We start from the raw sequence: 11172 nt of genomic DNA, 5'->3' as shown, positions 1-11172 counted from the left end.
GCTGGTTCGTACTTGACATAATTAAACCTGTGCTAAGTGTCAAATTGGGATTGGCCTCAAGCTCATAGCCCATCAAGCCCGCACTTATTTTCGGCCCCTTTGTCCTTGTGTTTTATTATAGTACATTAAATATATAACTGATCTTTCTGCCCCCATTATTTGCCGGGCCCCTTGAACCATATATATCGAAAACAATTGGGTTGGGGACCACAACCTGGACTATGACCCACCATTGTCACTGAGTGGGTTGTTTCCTTCTTCATGCCCTTCAATTCCAAAACAAAATAGAGCACAAGCATTAGGCTACACAAATCTCTGCATCTCTGAACTCGGCCCATTTTGATAAGCAGGTCAGTAGCTCTCTTTCTCTAATATTTTTGGTGTTATTGCATCATAGAACATAGAACTAGGGAAGCGTGTTATATATATACACACACACACTTTAGAGCAGTGGTCTGTTTACGATATAATACTTAGGTGCATATCTTACACCTTTAATAACTCTCACTTACTTGTAGTTTTTCCAAAACTCACATCGAGAAGGAAAGTTGATATGCTATAGATCATCTCTACAAAATTTTACACTAATCCGGAAGTTTAGCTATAATTCAACCATTGAATAGACAAAAACTATATAGTATAAAAGAAAGGTAAGTATTTATGTCAAGTTTTACACCTGTGCCAACAAATCACTCCATATTAAGTTATCCTGTTCAGAAAAAAATGTTTGAGGAGCGTAAAATTTTTCTTTACGTTTGGATGGTTTGAAGAGTATAGAACTTTTTTCATTTTTCTTCTGAATAAAAAATTAATGTATATTAGAATGTAATATTCCACGATTTTCATTTTTTACTTAAAGATTCCTTCATTTTATTCTTCAAAAGTTTGATTCTGTGACTAGCCTAATTAATTGTTTTTTGCTAATTCGACTGTAGAGTCTTGCTTCATTTATTTTGTACTCACCTGAATTTGTTTGACCTGCAAGATGGTTATTATTATTATCATTAGAATTATTAATGATTGTGCAAATTATCCATTGTAGAAGGATGGATTTCATAGCTGAAAAAGTTATTGGAGGGTTGAGCTCTCTCGCTGTGAAAGAGCTCGGAATCATATGTAACCTCAGAGATGATAAACAAAAAATTGAGAGCATAGTCTCTTCAATAACAGCAGTGCTCAAGGATGCAGAGGCAAAGGCCAATCAACATCAAGTTAGGACTTGGGTGGAGGACCTCAAAGATATACTTTTTGATGCAGATGACTTGTTAGATGATTTCTCTACTGAAGCTTTGAGAAGGAAACTGATGAGAGGAAGTAAGATGATAAGAAAGTTGAAAACTTTCTTCTCCAAACAGAATCAAATTGCCTATGCTTTCAAAATGGGTCACAGAATGAAAGAAATCAGGAAGAGGCTCGATGATGTTGCAAATACTAGGCAGCAGCTTCAACTGCATAATTACGCTGTTGAGAATCCAGATGCATATAGGCAAAGGCAAACCTTCTCTTTTGTGAGGGAAGATGAAATCATAGGGAGAGAGGAAGAAAAGAATCGTCTTAAAGGCTATTTATTTGATGCCAATGTAACCGATAATGTTTCTGTGATTTCCGTAGTTGGGATTGGAGGATTAGGTAAGACTGCGCTTGCTCAGTTAGTGTACAATGATGAGGAGGTCCAACGAAAGTTTGATCTCACAATGTGGGTATGGGTCTCCCATGAATTTGACATATGTAAAATAGCTCAAAATATTGTTAGGCAAGCCTGTCAAAAAGAAAACAAAAATAATGGTGGGCGAGCACAAAATATTCTTGGGCAAGCCGAAAATATTGTTGGGATCGAGGAGGCGCAACAAAAATTAAGAGACAAAATTCGAGGGAAGAAATATTTACTAGTGTTGGATGACGTGTGGAGTGAAGATCGTGAATTGTGGATTCAATTGAAACGCTTATTGATGGAAGGAGGACATGGTAGTAAGATAATTGTCACCACACGTAATAAAAGAGTGGCAAACATAATGAGCGCATATCAACACGTTGTATTGGAAGGTTTAGACTTTGAAAGATCTTGGAAGCTATTCTGTCAAATGGCATTTGATGAGGGAACAGAGCCTCGTGATTCAGAATTGGTAGACATTGGAAAGGTCATTGTTAAAAAATGTGGAGGAGTTCCCCTTGCCATAAGAAGTGTTGGTAGTCTCTTGTTCTCTCGAAAGTGCGAGTATAATTATTGGCGACATATCAGAGATGTTGAGTTTCCAAAAATTGAACAAAAGGAGGACAAAACCTTAGCAGTTCTTAAGTTGAGCTATGATTATCTTCCCTCTTGTTTAAAACATTGTGTGGCATATTGTTCTTTGTTTCCAAAAGGTTATCGGTTTGAAGAATCTCAACTCATTTGGTTGTGGATGGCGGAGGGATTTATTCAACTCTCAGATGACACTAGATGTGAAGAAGATGTTGGACATGAGTACTTCATGGATTTGATGTCAAAATCTTTCTTTCAAGATGTCGAAAGGGATGTCTTCGGAGAAATATGGTGCAAAATGCACGATCTTATGCATGACTTAGCACATTTGGTAGCTGGAAATGAATATGCTGTTCTCAGAGAAGGAAAAGAAGCTGACATAAAACAGAGAACCCGCCGTCTGTCATGTCATTTTCCCTCAATTTTTGCTAGTAATGTATCATCTTCTTTGACAAAAGGAGTTAAAATAAGGACTCTTCTTTGCACTGAATATTACACTGAAATTTATTCAGGCTCGTCAGCTTTTGGTTATGTTTTAAACCTAAAGTGCTTACGTACACTAAAGCTTTTTAATTTGGACATTGAAGAAATTCCAGAAAGTATCAAAGAGTTGAAGCATCTGAGATACCTTCAACTTTCAAATTTTCCCTGGCTGCAGAAGCTCCCATCGGAGATTACTGGCTTACCTAACTTGCAAACTCTGTGGCTCATTCGATGCCCCAAGGTGAAAGAACTACCATCAGATGTCAATAAACTGATAAATCTCCGGCACTTTTCAATCCTTGGTTACCCAATTCGCCTAGAATGTATGCCGCAGGGTGTGGGGGAGTTATCAAGTCTCCATACTCTAATGCCATTTGCAATGGGCCCTACCGACAGCGTTAGCAGGCTAAGAGCACTGAGTGGTCTAATCAACCTCAGAAAACTATATATCACAAGGTTGAATTTTCTGCGCCAATGTGCTCGAGATGTTGACAACGCAAAGGTACTTGTTGCGAAAGCACATTTGCAAGAGTTGCGATTATGGTGGTCAGAATTTTACCAAGGGAACGAAGATGAAGAAGCTGTACATAATGATGAGATAATTTTACAAGGCCTACAGCCGCATCGCTCAATCAAAATCCTAGCAATAACTGGATTTTCCGGCACAAGTTTGCCAGACTGGATTTGGGGTCTCTCATCACTCGTCCGTCTTGAGCTGTGGAGTTGCGTGTTTCTGACTTCACCATCTGAAGGAATTCTTAACCTCAAATCACTACAAAATCTCGTAGTAATCGGGTGCCCAATCTTAAGCGACAGATGGAGAAGAGAAGAGTTGAGACTTGCTCACATCCCCAATGTTTGTATCGGCAGCTACATACAACGAGGATCAACAGTGTCCTCGCTTCAGCTTCCGCAATGGCTTTGGCATTGAGGTAATTTCCTCTTTAACTCCATGCTTAAAAGTTTCTTCAAAGTCCTTACTATGTATTTATATTTTAAATTTTCATTTTCACCCTAATCGCAACATTTTAGGTATTTGGATTACTTAGATATGTTTTGATGCATGGATATATGGATTACCTGATCTTATATACTTCATTGGCTCTGTATTTTCAGAGGGATTGAAGATTTTGTTGCTTCCAAAAACTTTTTGGGTTACATCTGATGTGGTTGCTTTGAATAATGATTTTCCATGTGAGTAGAAATCAAAACCTGAGTGATAGCATCTAGTATAGTTAACATCTACTATAGAAATCAAAGTTGTGAGTTTTCAATTCAGAAACTTCTAACCAGGCCTGTTCCTGACTTTTTTTTAGCACTAGGCAAAATATTAAATTGGAGCCTATTTAAAAAAAATTATATGACATAATACAACAAAATAAAAGCATAATTCTATTAAAATAATATGTTTTTTAAGTAAATAGAATTTTTTTCTTATAAAATTACAAAAAAAAATCCATTCAATTAATTTTTTTAACTCTTCAGTATGTTTTCTTTTTTTTTTCTTTTTTCACTTCCAGATAAATGCTTTTTAGGTAACATTACATATAAAAGATAAATAAGACAATACAATCATAAAACAAGAGAAAAAGAACAATAGCATCTGGTAGAAGAAATCAACTTAAATATTTGCTTTCACATATGCAAATTCCACAAGCATAATCCAGTTCCTAGGAATCTGAAAATATAATTATGATAATCAATTAGGGAACAAGATGATAATCAAAGGCATAACAACATATTGTAAACTTGCAGACTATAATTATAATTCGTATGCAATATGCTACATATAATAGATAATATACTATATTTCATAAAGGCATAACCTGAAACCACAATGCAAAGGATTATAGTAAATCAAATCTCCTAATTAATGTGATGATTATTCCTAATTACAGCAGTCGCTAGTTTTGGATGCCAAACAGCTCCAGGAAACTCACAAATATTACACATTCAATCATGGCATTGCAACCAGCACAAATTCTAAACTCACAAATATTACACATTCAATCATGGCATTGCAACCAGCACAAATTCTGCAATAAAACACAGCTGTAACAAGAGTCAGGAGATGGAACATAATTAATAAACCAAAAGAAAAATAAAAATGGCGCTCCTTATTCATAATATAAATATTCCTACTAAAGCATTTATATAAATAGCGAATTAATCACCTTTCAAACGCGAAACGCTTAACTGGGTTTGAATTGCATAATAGCTCTTTTAGCTTCCTTACTTTTCCCACTAAAAAGAAAAGCAAAGATGTCTTTGTAACAAATGTGGGTAAGTGGGTTATCTGTACATAATAAATAACAAAATCAATTTTTTAGGTAAACGGTTTTTTTAACATTTGTCGAATAAGGATTGAGGAACAGGGAGGAAGAAAGAAAAAAGAAAAAGAAAAGTGAGGAGGAAAGAACTACCTGCAACAATGGTGGGTTTTGTCTTTTTTATTATGATAAAATACAGAATTGCATACACACTGTTAAAAGGCCTGGAGAAGTCAAAGAAGTAATTATGTTTTTAACAAGCAAAGTGTGATTGTGTGAGAAATTGAAAAGTCTTCTTTATTTTTTTTATTTTTTCAACTGCAAATTACAAGTAAGTATTATAATTTTTATTTTGGGCCCCTTTCAGGTCTGGGCCCTTGACGATCGCACTCTCAGCCTACCCTCAGGACCTGCTTCTAACTTCTCTATTCTTAAATATTATTTTCTTTTAATATCCTAATTAATTGCGTTTATTTATAGAACGAGTGTACTCCGATCTTGGAAGGGGTTGATGATGGGACCAATTGATGGCTCCACACATGCAAATGTGACGACCAAGTGAGATGCAATTCTGGTTTTTAAACCAATAACTTTTCTGTTTCAATCTTCTTGGATCTTGATATTTAAACTAACGTAAACCTTCTATGTCAATGCGACTTTTCTGCACTCATTATCGGCACCATGGGCTGGATTGTTAAGCCCATCGAATCCTAAAGATGATGCGGGACAAAATTAAGCCAGTAATATTTTATTTTTGTTGTATGTTTCACTGTCTGAACTGCAATGTTTTGATGTTTTGGCCAGAGATTTAGTTCTTGTTATTTGTTGAAGTTAGGTGAACTTAGCCATGTGGTTGCAAGGTTTTTACTTTGGTTCAATTAATAATTTAAATTGTTGCATGCTCTTTGTCATCAAGTATATGTAATTTTTCGTTGGAAAGATTGCACATACTTTTTAGTTTCAGTGAAATTTATCCTAACTCCCCTCTGTTTGCCCGGATGTTACACTAATCTTCATTGGATGCACCGTTCATCAGGCAATATTTACATAGCTACCGAGCCATCAATTTTGATTGGCACGATACAAGCTTACAGGAACTGCTGCGGTAACTGCAGGGATATGTTTTGTAATGAAAAAGTTAATAGTTGTTAGTTATCAAACTAACAGTTACAAGTCTCTAAGTACTTCTATAAATATCCTTTATAATCACAATTTCTTATATGAAAAAATAATATTAAATTTTTAGGAATTGAATTCCTATGAGTAACGTGTGTGTTCTTTAATTTTACGTGTGGGTCTAGCATTAGTGAGTATAATGAGGACATGTATAAGTGGAATCCTTCCTACTTATAACAATTGGTATCAGACTTAGCTAGCAACAATAATGGGAGGTTCAACAACAAATAAGGATCTTGAAGAAAGCATTCAAGTCTTGGAGAAAAGATTGGAATAACGTCTTGCTGAATCACGTCACAACATAAAGATGGCGATGGAGTCAATGTCAACAATGCTGGAACAAGTTCTTGCAAAAATATCATCAATTGGTTCCACTTCCGGCAACAAACCTGAGCTCGAAGTTGAAGACGAGAATAATGTCGAAGGATGCAAAGTGCTCGAACGTGCTCGCATTCCATTTCCTTCATTTGATGGATCAAACTACCGGGAATGGCACGCCAAGGCGGAACAATTTTTTGAATTAGAAGATACACCAGAGAACTAGCGAAGGAAACTTCTTCTTCTATCCATGGATGGAAAGGTTTTCACATGGCAACGACATTACATGGCACTCAATGCATCCAAGAACAAATCTTGGTAAACAATCTTGACTAATGTCAGAGCACGGTTTAACATGGGTAATTACAATGATCTACTTTCTGAATTATCCAAGTTGAGACAAGATTCAACTTTGATAAAATACCTTGAAAGATTTGATGAATTATTAGCTAGAGTAACAGTTTTTGAAGAGATGACAATTAGTTTTTTCTTAGGAGGCTTACATTCTTCTTTAGAGAAATCTGTTCATGTTCACAATCCTAAATCTGTCCAAGATGTCATGCGAATTGCACGACTACAAGATGATATTATGCAAGAATTGGAGAAAAGATTAACAACAGCAAAACGTCCCTATTCAGAAACCTCAAAAAGGGGGAATTTGTGCTTGGAGTTATTCTAATATGAGCCAACGAAACATTCTTGTCACTAATCTCTAACAATCTCAATCAGCAACATATGCTGCTTCTAATACACAGAAAGAGACCAAGACAGCGGGTGCTACTCCAAATAGAAAAGAGATGAATGAGAGAATTTCCAAAGGCCTGTGTAGATTTTGTGGTGAACCATGGGAAAAGTTTCATAAACAGAAATGCAAGGTCTGGGGGAAGTTAAGTGTCATCTTTGCTGCACAAGGAGATGACAATGATGATCAAGCAGAACTTGAAGATACAACAATAGTAGAAGAAGCCTTGCACATTGGAAACCAACTTTTGCATGAGGATGATGTCCACATTTCTCTACAGGCACTTAAGGGCATTGCTGGAGGCCAAACATTACAACTGAGAGGCCTGATCAAGAAACAAGAGGTCCCTTTTTTTAAAGGATACTGGCTCTACTCATAACTTTATCAATAATAAATGGGTTAAGTCTCTAGGACTCAAAACTCAATTCATAAAAGAATTTCCAGTAATGGTAGCCAGTGAAAAACAATTACTCATCAATAAGAAGTGTGAACAATTACTTTGGAAATTTAAAGGGCATGAGTTTATAGGTGAGTTCTTAGTTCTCCCTGGATCACACTATGGAGCAATTTTGGGCATGCTATGGCTTACGACACTTGGTGAAATTAGATGGAATTGCTCAAAACATACAATGCAATTTGAGCATAATGACGACACTGTATTATTAGAAAGAGAACAATAGGACAGACTACAGCCAGCATTGAAAAGCATGATTGGTTCCAACATTTGTCGAGCAATGCTTTTGACCATCTCAGACATGGTTCACCTCAACAATTTACTAATTGCTGCAGGAGCTATGGAGGACCTCACAACTTCACAAAAAGCAGAATTGAAAGAATTGTTGTTGCATTATGAGGCATTATTTCAGGAGCCACACCAGTTACCTCCTCAAAGGAAATATGATCATAAAATCACACTGTTAAAAGATAATCCAGTACACTCCAAGCCATACTGATATCTACATTCACAAAAAATAGTTATTGAAGACATAGTGTAAAATATGCTTGCAAGTGGTTTTATCAGAGAAAGCCACAGTGTCTTTGCATCTCCAGTGGTGTTAGTCAGAAAAAAGGACGGAGGATGGAGGCTATGCACTGATTATAGGAATTGAATGCTCTAACAGTGAAAAATAAATTTCCTATTCCAATCATTGAGGATTTATTGGATGAACTAGCAGGAGCAACCTACTTCACTAAGTTAAACCTGAGGAGTGGCTATAATCAAATCAGAATGGAGAAGTCTGATATCCACAATACAACTTTTAGAACTCATAGTGGCCACTATGAATGGGTAGTCTTTCCATTTGGGCTCACCAATGCACTAGCCACATTCCAGAATTTGATAAATGACATATTCAGACCACATTTGCAAAAATTCATCTTGGTCTTCTTCGATGATATCTTGGTTTATTCCAAGACTTGGGATGATCAACTCCAACACTTACAAATAGCATTTTAGACTCTAATGGATAATCAGTTGGTCCTTAACAGAAAAAAAAAATATGTTCATTTGCACAACAACAGGTTGAATACCTAGGACATATAATTTCAGCACAAGGTGTAGCACTCGATCCTGCTAAAGTAGATGTTGTCATAACATGGACTTCTCCTACCAATGTCAAACAGCTCAGAGGATTTTTAGGGATTTCAGGCTACTACAAAAGATTTATTCAGAATTATGGCAAAATTGCACAAGCATTAACCAACCTACTGAAGAAAGATGCAGCATTTCAGTGGACTAAGGAAGTAGAAGAAGCATTTCAAAAGCTAAAAAGGGCACTCACTAAGGCTCCTGTACTAGCATTACCAAATTTTGATGACGAATTCACAATTGAAATAGATGCTTCTGGCCAAGGAATAGTAGTAGTTCTTCTCCAGAAAGGACATCCAGTGGCCTTTATTAGTAGAGCAATGGGAGTGAGGTATCGTTTATTATCAACATATGACAAAGAATTTTGTGCTATCTTATTTGCTGTAAAAAAAATGGCAGCATTACCTATTAGGAAATCATTTCAAGGTTAAAACATGTCAAAAAGCACTCAAATATATCTTGGAGCAGCCTCCTACAACATTGACGCAGAACTGAGGTTTGGAGAAGCTAATAGGATTGGATTTCTCTATTGAATATAAGCAGGGCAGAGAAAATATAGTAGCAGATACATTGTCAAGGAATGAGACTGGTAGCAGCTTATGCTCTATATTCCAAATTGGATCAGAAATCTTACAAGAAGTCAAAGTCACATGGTAGAATGATATGAAATTACAGAAAATTTGGGATAAAATAGAGGTGACTCAACAGCCTTACAAAAAATTTAGTGTGGCAGCAGAAATACTCAAAAGAAACGGCAAAATAATGGTTGGGGGAGATATCATGATCAGACGGAAACTCTTGGCTTATTACCATAATTCTGCTCTTGGAGGGCATTTAGGAAGCTCACAAACATATAGAAGATTGAGAGAAGTTTTCTGGTGGAAAGGAATGCAACAATTAGTGAAGGATTGAGTCCAGAACTGTTATATATGTCAACGGTACAAGCCCTAGCTCACCTATCCTGCAGGTTTCCTTCAACCTTTACCCATCCCTAACCAGACTTGGCAATCAATATCAATGGACTTTATTGGAGGACTCCAATCATCAAAAGGCAAGACAATTATTATGGTGGTCATAGACAGATTAACTAAATATGCCCATTTTATATCTTTTGTTCATCCCTTGTTTGCACCTAAAGTTGCACACTCATTCATGGACAAGGTAGTCAAACTACACGGTTGGTTAGTAGAGATAATATCAGATAAAGATCCTATTTTCATGAGTGCATTCTAGAAGGACCTATTTAGCATACATGGCGTGCAGCTGCTCAAATCAACAGCCTTCCACCCTTAAACGAATGGCCAATCTGAAGCATTAAATAAGACACTTGAAGGTTACCTACGGTGTGTTACAGGAAGCATTCTCTCTAAATGGACAGCGTTTCTCGCGTTGGCTGAATATTGGTATAATACCAAGTTTCACTCTTCAACCCAAGTTACTCCTTTTCAAACCTTGTATGGCTACCCACCTATATTAAATACACCGTTATTGGTAAGTGACTCAATGATACAAGCAGTTGATTACATTGTTAAGACCAGGGACGAGATTTCTACATTATTAAAGAAGAATTTACAACAGGCTCAAGACAAAATGAAGGTGAATGCAAATAAGAAAAGAACTGAGAAAGAATACAAAGTTGGTGATCTAGTTTATTTGAAGTTACAGCCCTATAAGCAGACCTCCTTGCCTAGCACATCATTCCATAAACTTGTTGCACGATATTTCAGCCCTTTCAAAGTATTGGAAAGAATCGGACAAGTAGCATATAAGTTAGAGCTGCCACAAGGCTCTAAAATACATTATGTTTTTCACATTTCCCTGTTGAAGAAATGTCATGGACACAACATTCAATTCCAACCTTTACCAAACTACAATGAAGATGGAGACCTTGAAGTCCAACCTATTGTCATACTAGATAGACGGATGAAGAAGAAAGCTAACCGGGCAGTCACATAAGTTTTAGTGCAATGGGACCAATTAGGCCCAAAAGATGCTTGCTGTGTAGAACTATATAATTTGAAAGCTAGATTTCCAGAGGCGAAGTAGGAAGCCTTGTTGCAGCAACCTTCTAGTCGCATGCCTTCAGGACAAGGCATTTTCCAAAGGGGGAAACTATTATACATAATAAAAGGATATGTTTTGTAATAAAAAAGTTAATAATTGTTAGTTGAGAATTATAGAAGAAAAATTGTCAAACTAATCGTTAGAAGTACCTAAGTACTTCTATAAATATCCTTTGTAATCACAATTTCTTATATAACAAAATAATATTGAATTTCTAAGAATTGAATCTTTGTGAGTTGTATGTGTTCTTTGATTTTACGTGTAGGTCCAACACTAGTGAGGACGTGTA

The 11172-nt window shown here is 36.3% G+C and overlaps 2 protein-coding genes across 2 annotated transcripts; both read left to right on the top strand.

Annotated features, from left to right (window-relative positions):
- The first annotated feature begins 1046 nt into the window (after positions 1-1046).
- On the top strand, positions 1047-3656 carry LOC113867585 (putative disease resistance protein RGA3). Its single transcript, XM_027502978.1, has one exon. The coding sequence runs from the start codon at positions 1047-1049 to the stop codon at positions 3654-3656; it is 2610 nt and encodes an 869-aa protein (XP_027358779.1).
- Positions 3657-7938: 4282 nt separating this feature from the next.
- LOC113867584 lies at positions 7939-10775 on the top strand. Its single transcript, XM_027502977.1, has 3 exons — positions 7939-8163; positions 8753-9245; positions 10174-10775. The coding sequence occupies exons 1-3, from the start codon at positions 7939-7941 to the stop codon at positions 10773-10775; spliced, it is 1320 nt and encodes a 439-aa protein (XP_027358778.1).
- Positions 10776-11172: the final 397 nt, after the last annotated feature.

The sequence above is a fragment of the Abrus precatorius genome, unplaced genomic scaffold, assembly GCF_003935025.1.
Source record: "Abrus precatorius isolate BTA unplaced genomic scaffold, Abrus_2018 Scaffold5, whole genome shotgun sequence".
In the NCBI taxonomy this organism is placed as follows: domain Eukaryota; kingdom Viridiplantae; phylum Streptophyta; class Magnoliopsida; order Fabales; family Fabaceae; genus Abrus; species Abrus precatorius.
This window is presented reverse-complemented; position numbering and strand designations above follow the sequence as displayed.